Source organism: Macaca fascicularis, chromosome 13 (assembly GCF_037993035.2).
Source record: "Macaca fascicularis isolate 582-1 chromosome 13, T2T-MFA8v1.1".
Lineage (NCBI taxonomy): Eukaryota > Metazoa > Chordata > Mammalia > Primates > Cercopithecidae > Macaca > Macaca fascicularis.
The window spans coordinates 83,134,092-83,156,719 of NC_088387.1; the positions used below are offsets into that span (position 1 = coordinate 83,134,092).

Below are 22,628 nucleotides of genomic sequence, written 5' to 3' on the forward strand. Positions count from 1 at the left end.
ATACCTTACCTAGTTGTACATGTTTATATTCTTTGTTGTTCAAGTTAAGCTTTGTTTTCTAGAACCAAAAGTCTGCCCACTCTTATGGCCATGTTTGTTGATAATACTCTACTGGAAACCTTTAATGAGAGCTGTTATAACATAAAAGGATTCTATTATTCATCAGAAAGAACTGATTTACTCTCTTACTTGAGAATATTGGGATCTCTTCTATTAAAATTATAATTAGTAGTCATATAATTTTTGTTTAGAGACTTTCAAAGAAATACATAACTGTGCTCGCATAGTCGTGTCCCATAATTAAATCTTTCTGTGTTTGTAATGGTAGATTATTTATGTTTTACCTTCTTTATTTTCTAAGGAACTGGCATTTGATCCATATGAATCGTATGCTCGAGATATTTTGCGACCTGGTTTTCATGATCGTTTCCTTAGTCAGTTATCAAAGCCTGGGGCAGCACTTTATTTGCAGGTATAGTAATTTTTAAATCAAGATGTACAATGTCTGAAAAGTAAACTTAAAAAAAAATTAAATCACTTTTTTTTTCTAGTCAATAGGCGAAGGTTTCAAAGAAGCTGTTCAATATGTTTTACCCAGGCTGCTTCTGGCCCCTGTTTACCACTGTCTCCATTACTTTGAACTTTTGAAGGTAAGAAAACTCTTTATTGTTATTTATAACATATTGAGGTGTGATGAATTTCTTTTTGCTACTTCATTTGTAAATTATTATGTGAGTACCCTGCACATTAGTGTTTCCATTTTCTTTCTTCAGTTAAGAAGCAAATGGAAATCAGTCTGCAAAAGAGTAGCATATTCTGTCGTTTTAGTAGTGAATTTTATTTTTAATTTCTTTTTGTTTTTCCTTTTTTTCTTTTATTGGTTTTTATAGTGAATGTTAAAGCAATTGTCAGATATTTTTATCTCGTACCTTTACTTTTTGTTTACATGGCTGATTCTTTGAAAACCACCTTGGATTTATGCATCACAGTTTCCATTTGGGGACCTCAGCAGACTCAGGGACTCAGTGTGAGGATAAGAGAGCCAGTGTGAGGATAAGGCCAAAGTAATGGGGAAGGTTAGTTTACCTGACTTTGATAGCTCAAGTTTGCAACTGTCTGTATTAAACTGTTTATCATTGCTTTAGAAACAATATATTTCTATAATCTCAGTAAAAATTGCCCATTTGATTACAGTTCAAAATATTAAGCACTGACTGAAAGGAAAGGGTTTTTTTTTCTTTTTCTATTATATACTGAAATTAAAGAAAAGAGTCTGTATAAACTATAATTCAGTAGTGTAGCTCAAAGTGATATTCTCTCTACCTTTAATGGACTAGCCTTGTAAAGACAAAAGAAGACATGCATTATTCTTTAGCTTTCAAATGAGTATTTGTTTCATCAAAGAACACTTCTGTTTAGTATCATGATTCTTTTATGGAGACTATATTACTGGAAATCATATTTATAGTTTGCAGATGATAAAATGGGCTCTCTGTAATGAATCAACGAATGAACAGAAGGTCTGTGAATTTATTAACAGTAAACTGGAGGAACTGTCATCCCTACATTTTCTCAGGTCTCTGCACTGCATTTGGAATTCAGTTTGATTTCTCAATTAGGAATGTTTACATTGAGAAAAGACTCAGGGAGTTAAAAGGTATTTTTAATCACCAGGCAGAAATGACAAAGCTCTTAGCAATAGATACCATTTAAGGTCTTTGGAATTACAGGATGAGTATCTTAAGAGGATAATCAAGAGAGGAAGCATTTAGTATGTAAAATCTTAACAAAGAATTCATTATTACTAACTCTACTTATAATGGGACATTTACACACTGTTTTGTTATATAGAATTTTTCTTTGTAATGGAATTTTTTTTTTACCTGAGCCTGTAATGAAATTCAGAAAGATTCAAAGGCCATATAAAATCTTAAGGCCATTATCAATTTATAAATAAAAACAAGAAGGCCAGGTGCAGTGGCTCACACCTGTAGTCCCAGCACTTTGGGAGGCCAAGGTGGAAGGATTGCTTGAGCCCAGGAGTTCAAGACCAGCCTGGGCAACATGGCATGACCCTGTCTCTACAAAAATAAAAATAAAAAAATTAGCCAGGAATGGTGGTGCACACCTGTGGTCCCAGCTACTCAAAAGGCTGGGCAGGAGGAACACTTGAGCTCAGGAGGTCCAAGCTGCAGTGAGCCATGATCATGCCTCTGTACTCCAGCCTGAGAAACAGAGCAAGCCCCTGTCTCAAAAAAACAAAACAAAACAACCTCCCCCTCCCAATGAACCCGAAAAGCTTTGATGAAAGTTCAGAAGGCTATAAAACCCAATCATCTTAATAATATAAAAGAAATTTTTACTCTTCCAAGTGTAGCCTATTAAAATTTCTAAAATTGTAACTTAAAGTTTAGTAAGTGCATCAATTAGCAATTAAAGATTTCTACTGATTTAAGCATGTGTATCCCTGATTCATATTACTGCCTAAGTTATATTGCAAAGTTAGCAGTATATTGGGTAGGAAATTTTGCCTAATTAGTCCACAAGACTCTCATCACTTTTTTTTTTTTCCTGCACGCCTATAATCCCAGATACTCAGGAGGCTGAGGCAGGAGAATCACTTGAACTCGGAAAGTGAAGGTTGCAGTGAGCCAAGATCACACCACTGCACTCCAGCCTGGGTAAAAAGAGCAAAACTCCATCTCAAAAAAAAAAAAAAAGAAAAGAAAAGAGTTTCCTAGCAGCCCTGGATATGCCAAATCTGTTCAGGGTTCCATGTGTATCCCGGTTCATATTACTGCCTCTTCGCTTGTCCTTTTTTCCCATTTATCTGGAATTCCTCTTCTACCCTCTCCAGGCTGGAGTGCAATGACGTGAGCTCAGCTCACTGCAACCTCTGCCTCCCAACTTCAAGCAATTCTTCTGCCTCAGCTTCCCGAGTAGCTGGGATTAATTACAGGTGTGCGCCACCACACCCGACTAATTTTATATTTTTAGTGGAGACAGAGTTTCACCATGTAGGCCAGGCTGGTCTCAAACTCTTGACCTCAGGTGATCCGCCCACCTCGGCCTCCCAAAAGTGCTGGGATTTCAGGTGTGAGTCACCATGCCCAGAGTGAGTTGCTTCCTTTCTTTACATACATCTCTTTAGAGAACTTGTCCCATTTTTATTGTCTGCCTTATCATTCAACTGTTTGCTCTGTGAGGAATGGAGCCCTATTATCTTTGAATTCTCATACCTATCAAGTGTCTGGCATTTAGGCATTCAGTAAATGCTTGTTAAAAAATGAATGGCAAAAAATACATATACATTTTCCTTTAAATTCCTAGTCTTACATTTTAAAGAAAATTTAACTGTAAATTTTATATAATTACATTTATTTTGGAAACTTAGGTAGAATGCCTTAAACTTTACAAAATCAAAAGATAAGTTTAGCTATTAATAGTATAAGACTTTTGAACACAAAAGAAACAATAAAATGGTGGTTACCAGAGGCTGGAGAGTAGGGGAGTAGGGAAATACTGGCCAAATGACACAAAATTTCAGTTAGGAGGTGTAAATTCAAGAGATGTATTGTACCTGACGGTAACTACAGTTAATAACAATATATTGCATATTTGAAAACTGCTAAGAAAGTAGATGTTAAGTGTTCTCACCACAAAAAAGTATGTGTGTTAATGCACATGTTAAGTAGCTTGATGTAGCCATTCCAGTTATATACATGTATCAAAAGATCCTATTATACACCATAAACATGATTTTTTACTTGTTGATTAAAAAATAAATTAAAAATAGTATAAGACTTTAATGCTACTAAAACTGAAAAAATACTCTTTCCTTCAGTAATTCAAGTTAGCAGCCAAGTCTTCAGACTCTTTAACTTGAAAAGTTAAAGTTAATTTTTTATGAAGTAAAAAAACTTCCCTTTGTGCCCTTTTGAAATATTGCTTCAATAATGTGATTTTTGTATGTGAAGTTTAATTTACTTTATTAAACAAATTTAGATTTCTTAGGGCTAAGTAAATATATTGACCAATATTTTATTTTATTTTTATTGTATTTTGAGACAGAGTCTCACTCTGTCACCCAGGATGGAGTGCAGTGGCACGATCTTGGCTCACTGCAGCCTCTGCCTTGTGGGCTGAAGTGATTCTCCTGCCTCCCAAGTAGCTGGAATTACAGATGCCCACTGCCACACCTGGCTAATTTTTGTATTTTTAGTAGACACGGGGTTTTGCCCTGTTGGCCAGGCTGGTCACAAACTCCTGACCTCAAGTGATCCACCCACCTCGGCCTCCCAAAGTGCTGCGATTATAGGCGTGAGCCCCCACACCTCGCCTGACCAGTATTTTAAAGGTTAGCAAATCAGTACATGTTTGGTTCCACAAAAGTATTAACATTTTCTTTGTTCCTTAGACATAGGATTTTATCTCCCCAAGATGCACCCAAACAAACCTTAGAAAAAAAACCATCCAGGATGACTTTGAATTCCCTAGAGAATTACCTTTACTTTTTCTTGTATGCTGGGTACTTTTAACCTAAGGGAAAGTAAGTTTCCCTCTATTTTAAAATTCAGGTTGAAATCTTATGTTGTTATGTGTACATGAGTGTATTTGGTTTCCTAAGGCTGCTACAGCAAAGTACCACAAACTCAGCAGCTTATAAACAACAGAAATTTATTCTTTCACAGTTCTGGAGGCGGGGAATCTGAAATCAGGGTTTGGGCAGGGCCACACTTCCTCTAAAGGCTCTAAGGAAGAATCCCTGCTGCCTCTGCCTAGCTTCTGGTGGACCCTAGCAATTCTTGGTGGTCCTTGGATTATAGATGCCATCACTCCCGCCTTTTCCTCCATCTGCATTTCAAGTTCTTCACAGCTTCATGTTCTTCTCTATGTGTCTGCATCCAAATCACCCTTTCCTTTCTCTTACAAAGACACCAAGTCAGTGGATTTAGGGCTCACCCTAATCCAAGATGATCTCATCTCAACTTGATTACATCTGCAAAGATCCTATTTCCAAAGAAGATCACATTCATAGGTACCAGGGGTTAGGACTTGAACATATCTTTCATGGGGGACACAATTCAACCCTTAACAGTAAGTTTTTGGTACACTATAAAAATGAAATTTTTGTTGTTCTGATTCTCCAGCATACATACCGGCTACACTGGCTTTATACACTGGCTACCCCCTAACACCTCCATCCCTCTTTTTTAGAGATAGGTCTTGCTCTGCTACCCAGGCTGGAGTGCAGTGGTGTGATCATAGCTTGCTGCAGCCTGGAACTCCTGGGATCAAACAGTCTCACCCCAGCCTCCCAAGTAACTGGGACTACAGGCATGCACCACTATGCCCAACTAATTTTTTTAAATTATTTTTTTGTAGAGACAGGGTCTCATTTTGTTGCCCAGGCTGATCTCAAACTCCTGGGCTCAAGGGATCTTCCCACATTGGCCTCCCAAAGTGCTGGGGTTAGTGGCATGAGCCACTGCACCCAGGCTTTTTTTCCCCCTCTTTCGCCCTTTTTTTTTTTTCCCCTGTTTTCTTTTTTTGCATTAGGCCAATTATTTCATCCTGATCTTAGATTTTTTATTTTTATTTATTTATTTATTTATTGAGATGGAGTCTTGTTCTGTCACCCAGGCTGGATTGCAGTGGTGCTGTCACAGCTCACTGTAACGTCGACCACCTGGGCTCAAGTGATTCCTCAGCCTCACAAGTAGCTGGGACCACAGGCACATGCCACCACGCCTGGCTAATTTTTTAAAATTATTATTTGTAGAGATGAGGTCTAGCTATGTTACCCAGGCTGGTCTCAAACTTCTGGGCTCAAGGGCTTCTCCCACCTAGGCCTCCCAAAGTAATCCCCAAAGGGATCATAGGATTATAATCCCAAAGGGATCATAGGATTACAATCCCAAAGGGATTATAGGCATAAACCACCAAGTCTGGCAGAGAACCAATGGAGGTTCTCTCTAGCGTACATTCCCTTGAACCAGCTTTCTAAATTCAGAAATTCTTATCCAGAAATCCATGGGCTCAAAGCTACATGGTATTGGAGCTGACCACAGATGTTGAATGTCTAAAGTTAAGCATAGGATAGTGTACCACAAGAGCCTTTTTTTTTTTTTTTTTTTTTTTTTTTTTTTTTTGAGACGGAGTCTCACGCTGTTGCCCAGGCTGGAGTGCAGTGGCGCGATCTCGGCTCACTGCAAGCTCCGCCTCCCGGGTTCCCGCCATTCTCCTGCCTCAGCCTCCTGAGTAGCTGGGACTACAGGCGCCCGCCACCGCGCCCGGCTAATTTTTTGTATTTTTAGTAGAGACGGGGTTTCACTGTGGTCTCGATCTCCTGACCTTGTGATCCGCCCGCCTCGGCCTCCCAAAGTGCTGGGATTACAGGCTTGAGCCACCGCGCCCGGCCCACAAGAGCCATTATAAACAAACAGTTAGCTATTGCATTACTCCAGTTTTTTATTTAATTTTTTTGTTTTGGTGTTTGGGATTTTTTGTTTTGTTTTGTTTTGTTTTTGAGACAGGGTCTCACTCTGTCACCCAGGCTGGAGTGCAGTGGTACAATCACTGCTCACTGCATCGTTAATCTCCTAGGCTCAATTAATCCACCTACCTCAGCCTCCTGAGTAGCTGGGACTCCAGTTGTGCACCACCATGCCTGGCTAATTTTATTTTCTGGTAGAGACAGAATCTGGCTATTTTGTCCAGGCTAGTCTTGAACTCCTGGGCTCAGGTGATCTGCCCACCTCAGCCTCCCAAAATGCTGGGATTACAGGCGTGAGCCACTATATCTGGCCAATTTCTAATTTTAAATAAACTTGACTACTGTGAGGTGCATTTGTAGTTAGTGATGTTTTCTCTGATTAGAACAGAGAGATGGTTTTAAAAGGCGTATTTTCACAAATGACATATCCTAACGTTTTTTAGGGTTGATTGCCTGTTTAATGTTTGGAATTGAAATCTTATTTTAATTAAGAATTTCATCTTCTCCACCCATACCTTTTAGGTGTGTTGGTATCATAAAATAATTTATTTGAATGTCATGACCTTTCTTTCCCTCAGCCTTTATAATAATTTATTTGAATGTCATGACCTTTCTTTCCCTCAGCCTTTAGTGCAATGTTTAAAATGATGTCATGGCAAACAGGAGCAAAAGGCTTGAATTACTCAGCAGTTAGTTAATTAGTTCTGGAATAATTTGGATAATATTTCATACATTTGCTAAGAGGGCTAGTAAATCAGGTGTTACTGTTTGCATTTTCCATGTTGTAATCCACTGTGGTGTCTCATCAAACAGTATACAAATAAAATTCCAAAATCAAAACGTGAACCTAATCTTTGCTTGTTGTGTTCTCTTATGTTGTGATGAGCTCTTTCTATGTATATAATATTTAAAATAAATGGAGATCTTTATTTTTATATCCCAAATGTTAGACAATTATAATGTATATTTCTTGGCTGTATACTTTGTCATTCTTATGCATTGCAGTTTACCTGTTTTATGGAATAGGTTTTATTTAGTGAATATTGAGGTTTTTCAAAGTCATTTCAGTTATTTGGGTACCTATTATAGTGAAAAGTCACAGGACTGAAAGTCAAGAATTGTGGGTCCTGGACCTGCCTGTTAATGCCTTCAAGTAAATGGTAGTTCCTTCATTGTATATAATGCCATGTTGGAGAAAATTAATTCCAAGAAATAAAAACGAATTCAAGCATTCCTTTTTTTAATCAAAGGGAAGCCATTATATGATTGTGAATGAATTGAGCATATAAAATGCGTTTGGTACAACAATTTATTTTTTATATATCAAACAATCTTGAGTTTTATTCTCCTGAATACTGCTATATTCTTTGTATTCATTTTAGTATTTTCTTTTCACAGCTCCTTACATTTAATCCCATTTTTCTCTCAGGGTTTCTTTTGCACATGGAACACACCATATTGACTATTGCCTCTTTACTTATTTCTAAGGGACCAAAAAAATTAGTCACTGGTAAAATGGTTTCTTTCTTGTGAAAAGTTAAATTTTATCATCTCAATAGAGCATATGAGTTTTCATTCTGCTTTAAAATATGATTCCTGGCTGGGCATAGTGGCTGATGCCTGTAATCCCAGCACTGTGGGAGGCCAAGACTGGTAGATCACCTGAGGTCAGGAGTTCGAGACCAGCCTGGCCAACATGGCAAAACTCTGTCTCTACTAAAAATACAAAAATTTTCTGGGTGTGGTGACATGCACCTGTAATCCCAGCTACTCTGGAGGCTGAGGTAGGAGAATCACTTGAACCCGGGAGGTGCGGAGGTTGCAGTGAGCTAAGATCGTGCCACTGCACTCCAGCCTGGGAGACAGAATAAGACTCCATCTCAAAACAAAAAAAAATATACACACACACACACGTATATATACACACACACATATATATACACACATATGTACATATATACATATATACACATATATACATATGTATGCACACACACATACGTATATATATGAATCCCTAGATGACTTTAAGTACAATCTCATATGGTAATATAATCTCAGGACTTAGTAATTTTTTAAACTATTGAAATAAACTGCCTTTGTACAAATGTAATTGTTACTATTGCACATTATTATTAAATAGGCACTCATGAAAAGCATGGTATTGAATATCACTGGTAACAGGATGCTGCTTTGTTGAGTCTCATTTACATACTACTTGCCACTGCTTTGTTTCTGTAGCCACAATAAGCCACCCTTTTGATGTAGTTAGCTTGAATTATTTTGCACCAGTGCCCAGTTTAAATTAGCTATTTTGAGTAAAAGAAGCAAAAAATGCTTACAAGAAAGGTCATTTATTACACTGAAATTTATTTTAGAAGCTTGCCTAATGCTATAAAGGTAAAACTGACATTTTGAAAGTATTTTATCAGGAAAGTTTTATGGGTTGAAAAAATATTAACATTTTTGAGATACCAGAATATTCTGTATGTAAAATGCTACAGTTAAATAGTAGATAAATGACTCCAAAACTTGAAACATTTTTAGAATAGAAAATCAAAAGGATGTCCAAATGGATTTTTTTCTTTTATAAATATCTTTATATGTATGAGAATTATATATTTTGTCTACCATTCGGTATGTTTTCCTGAATTAAAAATATAAAAAATTTATCCAGGACAAAATATCAAATGCTCAATATTCTGCTACCTGTTAGTTCTTTAAGACTGAAAAATTGCCTTGTATCTTACTGACTTGAATTTCTCTGGGCTTTACTTTTGAGTGATTAAATTCTAAATCAACTCAATGAACTAATTCATTGTTCAGTGGTGCTTTCATTAATTTTGCCTTTTCTTAAGGTATACAGCAAGCTTGTCTAACCCCCAGCCCAACACAAATTCGTCAACTTTCTTAAAACATTATGAGATTTTTTTTTTTTGCAAATTTTTAAAAGCTCATCAGCTCTGGTTAGTGTTAGTATATTTTATGTGTGGCCCAAGATAATTCTTCTTCCAGTTTGGCCCAGGGAAGCCAAAATATTGGATACCCCTGGTATATAGCTTTCAATGTTAGATTATCTGCTGCTTTAAAGACTAAACTTGATAATGTTCATGGTAACATTTTATTTGTCTCCCAGAATTCTGCCATGTGAGAGGCAAATAGTTTCAAATGATAGGGACGGAAGGTACTTTGAGAGATTACCTGGATTCCAGCCTTCAGCCTCCCAGTAATATCTGTTAAGTAATAACCTAGTATCTTTCTTAATGAACACCTGGCCATTGGCTTTCTTTAGCTGGCCATATCGAAGAACCATACTATGAATAAAAGATATTTGAGTTTTTTATTAATGTGTACACTTTTAAAGTCTCTAATCCTTTGGAAAATATCTTTCATTACCCTTTTTATGTTGAGAATTGTTATGAATAAATTTTTCTTTTTTTTTTTTGAGACGGAGTCTTGCTCTGTTGTCCAGGCTGGAGTGCAGTGGCACAAACTCGGCTGACTGCAACCTCTGCCCCCTGAGTTCAAGCAATTCTTCTGCCTCAGCCTCCCGAGTAGCTGGGACTACAGGTGTGCACCACCACACCCAGCTAATTTTTGTATTTTTTAGTAGAGACGGGGTTTCACCATATTGGCCAGGCTGGTCTCAAACTCCTGACCTCGTGATCCCCCTACCTCAGCCTCCCAGAGTGCTAGGATTACAGGCATGAACCACTGTGCCCAGCCTAAATTGTTCTTTTACTTAACACAGTTAAAACTGAAAATTTCCCTAAAAATGTAGATTATGCCTCTAGTAGAAAGTATGGTGAGTTTTTAATAATGAATGTAAGAAATCTGGATAATAAAAGCTAAGTATTAAACTTTACAATATGGTATTTATTACTTCTGGAATATTTGAACATTAAAGTATTTTAAGTAAATTTTAATAGAAATGGTTTAGAATATAAGTAAGAAATCTGTTTACTTTTCACAGGTCATCAGTGCATGTGGTATGTGTGTGCCCATGCGTGTAACTGATTTTTACCAATTGAAGCAGAAAGGAATGTATTGTTGACCTTTAAGGAATACCTGTGAAAAACATAAAATCTGTAAAGTACTAATGTACTAATGAATAATGAAGCTAATTGAAAAGTAAACTTCTAGCTAGGCGTGGTGGCCCACGCCTGTAATCCCAGCACTTTGGGAGGCCAAGGCAGGCAGATCACTTGAGGTCAGGAGTTTGAGACTAGCCTGGCTAACATGGTGAAAACCCATCTGTACTAAAAGTAAAAAAAAAAAAAAAAATTAGGCATGGTGACAGACACCTGTAATCGCAGCTACTTGGGAGGCTGAGGCAGGAGAATTGCTTGAAGCTAGAAGGCAGAGGTTGCAGTTAGCTGAGATTGCACCACTGCACTCTAGCCTGGGGTACAGAGACTCCATCTAAAAGAAAAATAAACTTCTTTATAAATCACTTTGAATATTTTATGATTGTATATCTCAAGTCTTTTCGTTTATGGTAGAGAGTAGGTATTCCTAAATTGTTGGATGAAAACTCTATTGATAAAATTTATTTTATTTTATTTTATTTTAATAGATGGTATCTCAAACTCCTAGGCTCAAGCGAACCTCCCACCTGGGCCTCCCAAGTGCTGGGATTATAGGCATAGGCCATTGCAGCCAGCCAATATGTGATTTCTTAACTTTTCCTTTTGGTAACCAGGAACAGGTTTAGAAGATTTCAGTTACTGAATTATTGTCACTCATACATCTGTTAATTGCTTGCTTGAATCATAGCCACCTTACTGTATTGATAATTAGTTATTGATGACTAAGTTCTTGTTAAATACAGACTTTGTCTGACATAGATATTTGCCAGTAATAGAAAATACGCTTGAGTTTCATAAATATGTGTATTGCAGCTTTACTCAAAATCTTAATGTGGATATGAACAAAGTTCTTTATTATACTAATGTTAATTCTGTAGTGTAATTACAAAGAAAACCATTTACACTTACATTGTGTGTTACCATTTACAAAGTGCTTTGGTTTTTAATAACAACCCCTAAAAGTAGGCAGGGTAGGCTTTTTATAAGCCTTATTTGGCAAATGGGAAAAGTAAGGCGCAGAGATCAAGTCTCTTGCCCCAAGGTCACACAGCAGTAGAGTCAAAATTTGATCCTAGGTTTTGTAATTGAGATTCCTTCTATTATATTGCATCCTTCTCTGTATATTTATCTTCCTTATCATCTCAATATTATATAACAGTAATATAGGGATCAGAAACCTAAGACAAAATTCCACACTTAAGAAAAAAACCTCCTCTACATGCTTAGTGCTATGCTAACTCCTGTGATCATTCAATAGATGAATTATGCTTCCCATTTCTTTTCAGTGGTATGCACTTTGAGAAACTACATATTACTGCCTGTCGCAAGATGTAACCCATCTTAAAACTGCTAATCTTGGTCTTTTAAGGTAGAAAACTTGGTTGTGTATTAATAGTAACACACAAGAAAAACACTTTTAAAAAGAATATTTAATGACACATTTAAAATTTTTATTGTGGTGACAGTTGAATAAATGTTATTTTTATCCTTAAATGAGCTTATTATTATTCTATCCGAAAGTGTACTATTGGTTCAGATTTGTCATTTTGGCTTTACAGCAGTTAGAAGAAAAAAGTGAAGATCAAGAAGACAAGGAATGTTTAAAACAAGCAATAACAGCTTTGCTTAATGTTCAGAGTGGTATGGAAAAAATATGTTCTAAAAGTCTTGCAAAACGAAGACTGAGGTGAATATTTTTACTTTTTCAAATATCCTTCTTTTTACCCTGAATATTGTGGTGTAAATTCAGGGATCCCAGTTCCCTCCTCAAGTAAACAATGAAGAAAATAGTTGTAGTGACAAGCCTGGTCTTTCAGAGGAAGTGACATCAAAGCCAAGAGAATTGTTATTGTTTGAAAAACCTTTCATATTTGTGCATTTTCCTTGCATACTCCCAGACAGGACCTCCTGAGAGTCAACTGGTAAGCTAAAGGAGAGACAGAGTAAAATGTATTGGGTAGATTTATGTTGGCATCGTTGTTCTGTCAAAGTAAAATTATTAGTGTCCTTTATTTTAGGGATTATATAACTTGAGGCATTAATTCAGATAACATTGCTTCCACTTTCCTAATTATAATATGTGCTACATGTTTTTAGCTTTGGGTCTTGTCCATTTAAACCCTTCTAAATAATTTATTTTAATCTTTCAAATTACTTTTTTTTTTACTGTCTTGGACTACTTTTTGTCATTCTAAATATTTAGTAGCCAAGATAGAAATAATCATTTTGTAGTTACATTTATAGAGTAGAATTTTGTCAACAATCATTGTACTTTCTAGAACACTGAAAAAATTTCTAGGTTGCTTTAATTTTCAAAATTGTATAATTGTGTAATACTAATCTATTTGGGGAATTAGTGAATACCTTTCTCAGTGAGACTTGTAAAAATCTAACTTTTACACTTTCCCTTATTTACGTGAACTCTAGGTTTTCTGTCATCTGTGTATTAATAATGCCTTTTTCTTTATTCTAGTGAATCTGCATGTCGGTTTTATAGTCAACAAATGAAGGGGAAACAACTAGCAATCAAGAAAATGAATGAGATTCAGAAGAATATTGATGGTTGGGAGGGAAAAGACATTGGACAGTGTTGCAATGAATTTATAATGGAAGGAACTCTTACACGTGTAGGAGCCAAACATGAGAGACACATATTTCTCTTTGATGGCTTAATGATTTGCTGTAAATCAAATCATGGGCAGCCAAGACTTCCTGGTGCTAGCAATGCAGAATATCGTCTTAAAGAAAAGTTTTTTATGCGAAAGGTACAAATTAATGATAAAGATGACACCAATGAATACAAGCATGCTTTTGAAATAATTTTAAAAGATGAAAATAGTGTTATATTTTCTGCCAAGTCAGCTGAAGAGAAAAACAATTGGATGGCAGCATTGATATCTTTACAGTACCGGAGTACACTGGAAAGGATGCTTGATGTAACAATGCTACAGGAAGAGAAAGAGGAGCAGATGAGGCTGCCTAGTGCTGATGTTTATAGATTTGCGGAGCCTGACTCTGAAGAGAATATTATATTTGAAGAGAACATGCAGCCCAAGGCTGGAATTCCAATTATCAAAGCAGGAACTGTTATTAAACTTATAGAGAGGCTTACGTACCATATGTACGCAGGTAAGAAATACGAAGTTGCCTGTCACTTTTGTTTTCCTGCTTCAAACTGATTTTCTTTCCTGCGTGGGTTATTGTTCCTAAAATAGAAAAGAAACTAACAACCAAAGACCTCTCTTCTTTGACTAAAAATACCATCAGTTTGTATTTCTTTGGAATGTTTTACTTTTTCTACTATACTTACATACTTTTTTTTAAACCTTACCATCAGTTATAGATGAGAAAATGAGGTCACTTGGCTAAATTTACCAGTTAGAAAGAGAAGAAACAAGACTAAAGTTAGTAATAATTCATCATTATTGGGATCTAAAAAGTTTTTTACTCCTTTATCTTTTTTTCTTTCTTCTCTTTCCATTACTGAGATTATAAAGTAAACAAAAATTTTAATATAACAAAATTGTACTGGTAGTACAAATATACACAGCATTGCTTTCTCTCAGTTTCCACTCCTCAACCTGATTATTTAATATTAAATGTTGCAATTCTGAAAGCCAGGGATTCTAGTTTTATTATAATTTTTCACCTAGAAATGTCTATAGTCATTGTATTTATTTTACTGATCCAAAAATTTAAAAAATCATAGGAAATATAAACAGGCTGCCTAGATTTTACATGAAAAACAAATAGGTTATTGTAATTTTTTTCCATACAAAGTCGTTTGTTGAGAGGTACAATTTTTCAGTAGTATGACCTGCCAATTTAGTTGCACTTCACCAACCTTCTCTATGTTCTTTATGATCTAGACTACAACTGTAAAAATGTTTTATTCAGTTACCCAAAATTTGTGATTACAAAATACTTCTTTTCTGTTTAAGGGATTTTTAAGGCTATAAAAGTTCAAATTGCCCTTCTTGCCACATTTTCCTGGTTTTTAAGTCCCCTTAGAGGACTTACAGAATTTTTATAACATAAGCATTCTAAACTTTATCATTTCATCCTAAGTACCTTTGTTTGGGGTTCCTAGACTCATTTGTAGTAAAATTAATCTTTAGATTTTTATCTGTGTTTATAAGAAAGAGTTTTAATTTTTTTTTTTTTCCTGTAGAGCATTGTAAGAAGACTTACTACTAGTGTTTACTGTCACAAGTCAGTGATATTTGGGCAGGAAAACATTTTCAAGTTACAAAATTTTTAATTGTTTCTCTAAGACTTTATTGAGTGATAAAAGTTTTCTCTAAATTGCTATGTTTCACAAAGTTAATTTATGATTATTAATAAGCAGCTGAAGAATGACAACTATTTTCTGGGGAACTGTGCTTTTTATTTATTTTTTAAATGAGGACACTTTAAAGCAGAGTTAACTAGAACAAGCTGATACTTGTAGTCTTGAAAGTCTTCTTCCCTTAATGTGTACAATGTTAGCTAAAGTCGGTGGACATGGTACTTTGTAATGGTGGTTTGTTAGTTATTTCTGTCTGATACTTCTTTTCTGTATCAATTTTTAGCTTTGGTATACAGTAATATTTTGAGTGCTTTTACTTATACTAAATATAAAACACTTAAATTTCAAGATTTATAGAACTTTGCCAAAGTTAAGTGTATTGAAAATTTAAGTTGATGAGATTATTTTACTTAAAAAAGTAAGTTTTTAAAAAATTCCTTCGAATAATTTTTTGAGAAATAAAAGGCCAGTGTTGGTTTTGGAAGTGTTGTGGCTAAGTTTTTTTGACATTTTTCTTTTCTGTCTTCTTTTGAAGCTTAACTGAATATTTTAATTTATTCCATAAATATATTACTGGTGAAACAAGTCTACAAGCAGCTTTCGTGAGTTGTGGTTTACAGTACGCACAAATTAGTGTTAACTGTTAGCTTATCTGGACTATTCTGTAAGGCCTGTTACTGAAGTTATTACTGGCAACATAGAATGGTTTTTAATAGACCATCTATGAACTTGTAAAACTGAAATGGACTTTTAAGGCCTCACTACAATGGTAACAGATCAAGTTACCATTTGTTTTTAAGAACTGTTGGTCTGCTCTTCTTCTCTCATCTTTCTTCAGCCTCCCCAAAGAAAGAAGGGATTTGTGATTTGGTTAGTAGGTATGTTTATTGGAGAACATACAGTACAGGTTGTCGCTTACACTGAAACAAAGCTAACATTTAACTTACACATTTTTATTATATAGAATTGTAATAAAAGACATTGGATATAATACATGAGAAAAGTTAATGAATACTATAAGACACCACTTACAGACATCTTTAGATTATTATAGTTTGGTTAGACATTGTCATAAAAACAGAAGAGAAACTGGTTTAACCTTACTTTATTCAGACTTCACTGTGGTGTCAGCCAACTTTATCCCTCAAATATTTTAACAGTAATGTACAAAATGGAGCTATAGATCTCTAGTCTAGAGAGATGTCCAGGCCTTCACTTTGTAGACAAATCCCAAGGCCCCTGAAGATTATATGATTTGCTAGAAGTTCTATTACCAGTTAATTCCAGAACAAGTCAAAAATTAGGTTTCTTGACTCTAAATAGAGTATACGTTCTACCATGTTACATTGACTCATATAAGGTGATTGTTTTCATGAATAGAATATGTTGTAATTTTTAAATTATATGTGTTAATAATTAAGTAAAAGGATCTGGTACAGATGTGAGCTCATAAAAAATAAATAACTTCCTTGGTTTGAACTGCCAATAATGTAAATGGCTTGTTCGTTTCTGGGCAAACGTGTCTACTATGAAGATATTGTCAGTAATTTTTTTTTTCTTATTGAAATACGATATAGGTAAGCTCTGACTATAGATACACTTCCACTGGAATGCATAGATTTTTTATGTATAGATACTGATCATTATTTATTTTTTATTTTTTTACAAAACCCAATCATTAGTCTATTGATGTAGTTTGCTCTGTAAAGGGAAAGCTTTGTGGAAAGAAAAATTTAAATTTAGGTGAATTAGAAAGTGGTTAACTTGTTTAAAAGATTGCAACAGGGTCTTACGTGGAATCTAATTTATAACTTGTCTCTCAGATTCAGTGTTTCTGGTTGAATCATAATTGGCTAACTATATCAGAACTTTGAGATTTGTCCCAAAAACTAGGGGAAAAATTATCCAATTGGATGGATCATTCTAAATCTGGCAATGGTATGAAGAGACTATTATCCTAAGTAAGAAAGCACAAAGCAATATGCACAAATAAAAAGCTGAGAGTAGGAATTTCACTTCTGTTACAGAGTTGTTGTAGGCAACAAAGTACAAGTTAATTAATGAGACCTAAAACAACATAAGTAGAGAAATGATAGGTGGTACTGTGTCCAGTTTGGTAGTCTATTTTAGAAAAATGAGATGACCCTGAAGTAAGGATAATAATTCAGAATTGACATTTTATGGGAAATAAAAGCTTTGCATATTGAAGTGAGCGAAAAGGTGTTTCCCTTGCATGGTAATTTCTCTTTTACAGAAGATGGCATTGAAAAAACTTAAGCCAGAAGATATTTTTGCTTAAAGTATTTACTGCTATTTTATACCTTCATATGGAAAAGCCTCAAAAACCTGAATTAGATTTATTTTGAGTTTGTGTCCTATATAAGCTGAGATCTTTTGAACAATTTTTTATCTATAGGGCAGCGCTGTTCTATTTTTGTACTCTCTGATTTTTTTAAAAAGTGTTTGTGCGTCAGCATAGCGTCTGTTTCCTTTTTTAAGGAATTCAAGACTGATTGTTTATAAGTCCTTGTTGAGGAGCTTATTGTTTCTTGTAGCTTTTTAAATGGCTGCATTAAAGGGAGAATTATCACATGAACAGACATCCTGATTATAACAGTGTTTTACTATGGTGGTTGGGGGTAGGGTGGTCTTTTATATAAATAACTTCTTTATGTAATAAATACAAAGTTCATTGACTTTGTCAAATAAAATGTCAAGTGTCAATCAAAATAGGCACATAAGGAAAAAGGATTGGATTATCACTTCCCATCTATATTCTGAACACTAATGTAGGTATACTCTTGAGTTCCTAAAATTTTGAAGTATTGTGCAGTAAAATATCGAAGAATGGTTTTATAGTGAGGAAAACGGAGACAGCTAGAAGGTCAGCAGAAAAAAATAACTCCAGCTTCTGTTTGAAATAACCTGGACCTAAACCAGGTTGGTGATGGTAGAGTGGCAGGTATTAATAGAGTTAGCTATTTTGATTTGGGAAAGCAGAGCAACTAGTGAACATGGTGGAAACCTTAGCACAGGGATTTGAGAGTCAAGTAGCAGAGTAATGTTATCTCTAATGATGAGGGGGAAAAACTGTAGAAAACGTCTTGGTTGTTGACCACATTGAAATCCATCAGGAGGTCATGTTTGAGAAAGAACTTTGTGGAATTACCTCCACAAGCAAGTGATAAACAGAAAGGAAAATATAAAAATGGGCTGTTTTTAATTTTTTTACTATGATTATATGTTCCTGCTTATGTTTTAAAGCCAAATCCAGACTGGCTTTTGTATTTTCATGTGTTTACCTTTCATCTCTCTCTGCAACATGGTTTTAGAATATGGGTAGATAACTGCTGCTCCACAACTAACAACGGCAGTATAAAACTTAGCTTTTCCCATTGCCTAATCAATGGAACTAGGTACTCTGTTTTCTTTCAAAATTATATAACCTGTCCTTATTGATGGGTGTTTGTTTATATTATCTTAGCTCTTTACATCATCAGTAAGATAAAGGTCTCCAGTGGTTAGTTACAGTCATTGAAATGGAGAAACTGATGCAATAGAAATAAAAATAACATCTGGAATTTTTATGCTTTTCTGTGTAAAATTTCAAATATAAGTATTTTGTCTTCTTAATATGTTTTTCATTCATTAGCAATTTTTCATTGGTTTAGATTAAAAATAGAATATGAATTAATACAAGCCTGGGACTATATGCAGCCTTTAAGATATTTTTTGAAAGTACTTAAATTTTTGCCAGATTTTCTTGGTTTGTTTTTAGTTTCTGCTGCTTTTGTCTTTTTGGCAAAACTACTCAATTCCAGTCAAGCTAAAAACAACTCTAGAACCTAATACAACAGTCAAGATTCTGGGAGTGTTTATTTCACTGCCAGCTGCAGAACCCCTGTACAGTATACAGGAAGGTACAGCTGTTAATTCCTAAAATCTAGAAGAAGGCTGATCAAGAGTTACAGAATCACAATTAGACTGCTAATTTTTCAGTGACTTTCTGGTGCCTTTAACCAAGATTAGCAGTACAGGTACATTCTGAATTAATCATTCATGTAAATTTCTATAGTGGTTATATAACTCATGGTTTAATTGTTTATATTTAGATCTCACAGCTGTGGAAACTTTCAGGGTTTCTTTAATCCAGGGAGGTTAAACAATATGATAGAAAAGAGCACTAAATCAGGAATCACATGATCTAGGTTCGGGGTCCGTCTCTGCCACTCTACAGTATGACCGTAGATAAGTCTAGTTCCATCTCTTCCTGCCCTGCTTACCTCACAGAAATCATAGGAAATAAGTTATGTCAAAGTTCTTTGAGAATGTTACATAACAGACCAAGAATTGGTATGATCCCATTTGACTGTGGCAATGAGACACATCATGGCTTTCCCAGCATTATAATCAATTACTAAAGTGCTCAAATGGCCAGAAGTTTTGGCTTAAGAAGATGAAAAGTCTGTTTAGAAATAGCTTGCCTTTAAACATAGCCACAGTTTTCTTAAAACATACTTTAAGTCACTTAGAACTTGCTTTTATTCTGTTTTTCAACTTAAAATTCCCCTTGATGTCCCTCAAATTTTTAGCCTGATTTTCATGGCATTTGAGAAAATATGGATGTGGCTGTTGATTTTAGATTTTTAGACTGAAATAAACTTTTCCTTTAAAAAGGGAGAGGGTACCCTAAATTTGGAACACAGGTCAAGGATGCTTGGAATACTCTGTACTGCGGGTGTGGGCTCTCTCCAACAGTGACAACTCAGCATCTCTCTAGTGGCCACTGCTTTTGCTTCCTAAACATGCTGTTTTGAGTAGCCTCACCTTACAAATAGATTTGCAGAACAGGAAGAAGATTCTTGAAAGGGAAGATTGTGATGAAACCGATAAAAATCTCTGTATTAAAATCTTGTACAGCCTTCTGTTTTAATATCTTTTCTTCTGGATGAGACATTAGTCTTTAACTTTTGAGGAACTCTGTAACTGAAGACAAACAATAAAATACCAACAGAGAGGAAATTATTAAAGGATTATATGTATTTAAATTACTTTTATCAGTAACCCACTCTAGCCTCAGAAGGCATAAGGCTAACGAAGAAGGGGACATTTAAAACCAATGTATTTTTATCCTGTAAATCTTTCTTTAACTTAAAATAGTATTATTTTAAATTCAGGGTTGTCTGATATTTAAATCAGTTATTATCTCGATGACCACATATATCAATAGATTGGAAGTATATTTCTGTTTTATGATAAATCCATGAATTTGCTCTTTGGGGAAAAAGTTATTATAAACATTTTATTTTAAGGCTAAACCTAGGATGGTTCTTAGTGAGAATCAGCCTAAATAGAAATTTTCCAAACAAATACATTGTGCTTTTGCTAAATCCTATGCTAATAAAAGACATTATGCTTCTTATAAAACTTTGACTCATGTTATGTAGCCTAACAGAAATAAAGGCATCTGCTACCCTCTATGAATTTACTATTGGAGTTTACCAGTCCCTAATACAAATAGGAAAAGAATGCTCCCAATAAAAGATTCAAGTTACTGAACTTTCCCCTCCTTAAAAAAAAAAAAAAAAAGATTTACAATTAAATGTGGGCCTTAATAAAATTTGAATTATAGAAGTGAGTGATTTCCCCCCCATTATGGGAGATGTCTTTCCCCCTCTTTATGCACAAGACAACAGCCCAAGTCTCTTGTGCTAGTGACAGCAGCCTTTCTCCACAACTTAGGAGAATACTGTTAAGGAGAGATGGGAGTAGGCCAGGCCTGTGGGAGTGATCACACTCAGCTTCTTGTTTTACTTCATGGAGATGTGAATGCAAAGTAGGTCCTTTCATGGAAGGGATTGGAGACTCCTGTATTTATGATTGATCTCTCAGTGTGACTACTTGAAATAAAGGCAATTAAAGGTTGGAATAGGACCAAACCAACATATTCTATCACATTTAATAGTTTTAATAGCTTATAAGTATTTGTAAGCATCTTTAAGCAGTTGTGAGATTTTTAGCAAATAATTTAAAAACTGTATTTAACTTAAGCTACTACTTTATAAATTCCAGTTTCCAGTTGTATGCTCTGTTAACATGATTTAAAGAAAGCTAGACAAGTAATCCTAGATAAACTAATCTTGATGAAAGGAAAAGTAATGGGTTATTGCTGTGGCCTTTCTCTTTATAAGGGAGATAAACCAACTGGTGATGCTTTGAGATCCTGGTAGCAGGTGGGAGGGGAGCCTGGTTCCCTGCTTTACCTTTGCTTTTCTTTCTTGCTCATTCCTATGGCCGATGAGTTTAAGATCATCTTGTCAGTGTGCAGAGGGCAAGAAATAAGTTGATGTAAAGTTTTAATATCAATGTTTTCACCACTAATTTAGGAGGCACTAAGCTAGCAGTGCATTACCAAGCCCAGTCTGTTTGTCAAAACATTTTGGAACTTTTAAACTTGACTATTTGATCTATTTTGAAAATGTAAATAATAGTTTTAATCATTTTGAATCACAGAGTTTAATAAGATATTTTTCCTTTTTCTTCTTAGATCCCAATTTTGTTCGGACATTTCTTACAACATACAGATCCTTTTGCAAACCTCAAGAACTACTGAGTCTTATAATAGAAAGGTCTGTCCATTTAAAAAATATTTAAATTCATTATTTTTTGTTAAAAAAGAGATTAAGCTAAGATCTTATGTTTTTCAGAAATGTTAGATGAGCTTTAAAATATACTTCACGAGCACTTTTTCAATAAATAAAATCTCTTAAATGAACATTTATTTTGTTAGCTTTTATTATTTCAATACAAAAATTATTTTTTGTATGTGAAAACTCGGTATTTGAAATTTCAAATTTACAGAACGATCTATATAAAATTTATAATTTAGAGTTGAGAAATTCAAATTTTGATGAGTTAGATGTTCTAAGTAAGTTTTCAAACATACTTCATGTTGAGTAAAATGGAGCTTGTCAGTGAACAAATACTGTGATGGAAGGAAAATATTTCATGTACCCAAACAAAGAGCAGTCAGTTTTTCTGGAATTACCCTTAACAGTGATTATGTCACCTGATTTAGAGTAATTCCACAGACCAAAAATGAATATCAGTCCCATAACTTTATAGTCACATTTATTTTTAGAATTTGCATGTATTCTTTATTCTGTTTGTAGTTAGTTTTATCTATATTGGCAAGTACTAATTTATTTTAAAATTTTAAAAATAATTTTATTAACCTTTAATATTATAGAAGTCTCACTTATTTACACTGACATGCATATTTTTAGTAATTTTTTACAGTATTCTCTTGATTTTGCTGACAGGTGGAAACATTTGTGGTTTTCTATTTGTATAACTCGATATAATTAGTATTTTCATTAATTTGTTCTATTTTATGTTAGGTTTGAAATTCCAGAGCCTGAGCCAACAGAAGCTGATCGCATAGCTATAGAGAATGGAGATCAACCCTTGAGTGCAGAACTGAAAAGATTTAGAAAAGAATATATACAGCCTGTGCAACTGCGGTAAGCATTAAATAAATGAAGCAAATAAGTCTTTATCAAACTTTCATTTTAGTGTTGAAGTATATAAGGACCTTTCCCAAACAAGGAGCGGGGTGACAATAAAATTAATAAATTAAATTTACTAATTAGAGCAGTTATCAGAAATTATAGTGTAAGTCTTAATGTAGAATTTTGGAAGTGTTAGGCACCCTGATAAGAATAACTTGGTAAGAGTTACCGTGTTTTCATTTGTA

General features: G+C 34.7%; 1 protein-coding gene across 4 annotated transcripts in view; it reads left to right on the forward strand.

The window, feature by feature from the left end:
- SOS1 (SOS Ras/Rac guanine nucleotide exchange factor 1) overlaps window positions 1-22,628 on the forward strand; it is a 148,479-nt gene that overhangs the window by 93,657 nt on the left and 32,194 nt on the right. For 3 of the 4 annotated variants that reach the window (XM_045369465.3, XM_045369466.3, XM_045369467.3), the window contains exons 7-12: window positions 362-472; window positions 552-650; window positions 12,144-12,271; window positions 13,058-13,713; window positions 21,420-21,501; window positions 22,273-22,395. In XM_045369465.3, coding sequence (XP_045225400.1) covers window positions 362-472; window positions 552-650; window positions 12,144-12,271; window positions 13,058-13,713; window positions 21,420-21,501; window positions 22,273-22,395 — 1,199 coding nt within the window. Of the gene's footprint in view, window positions 1-361; window positions 473-551; window positions 651-989; window positions 1,077-12,143; window positions 12,272-13,057; window positions 13,714-21,419; window positions 21,502-22,272; window positions 22,396-22,628 lie in introns of those variants that run through there. The other variant, XM_074011935.1, reaches the window with a different exon arrangement.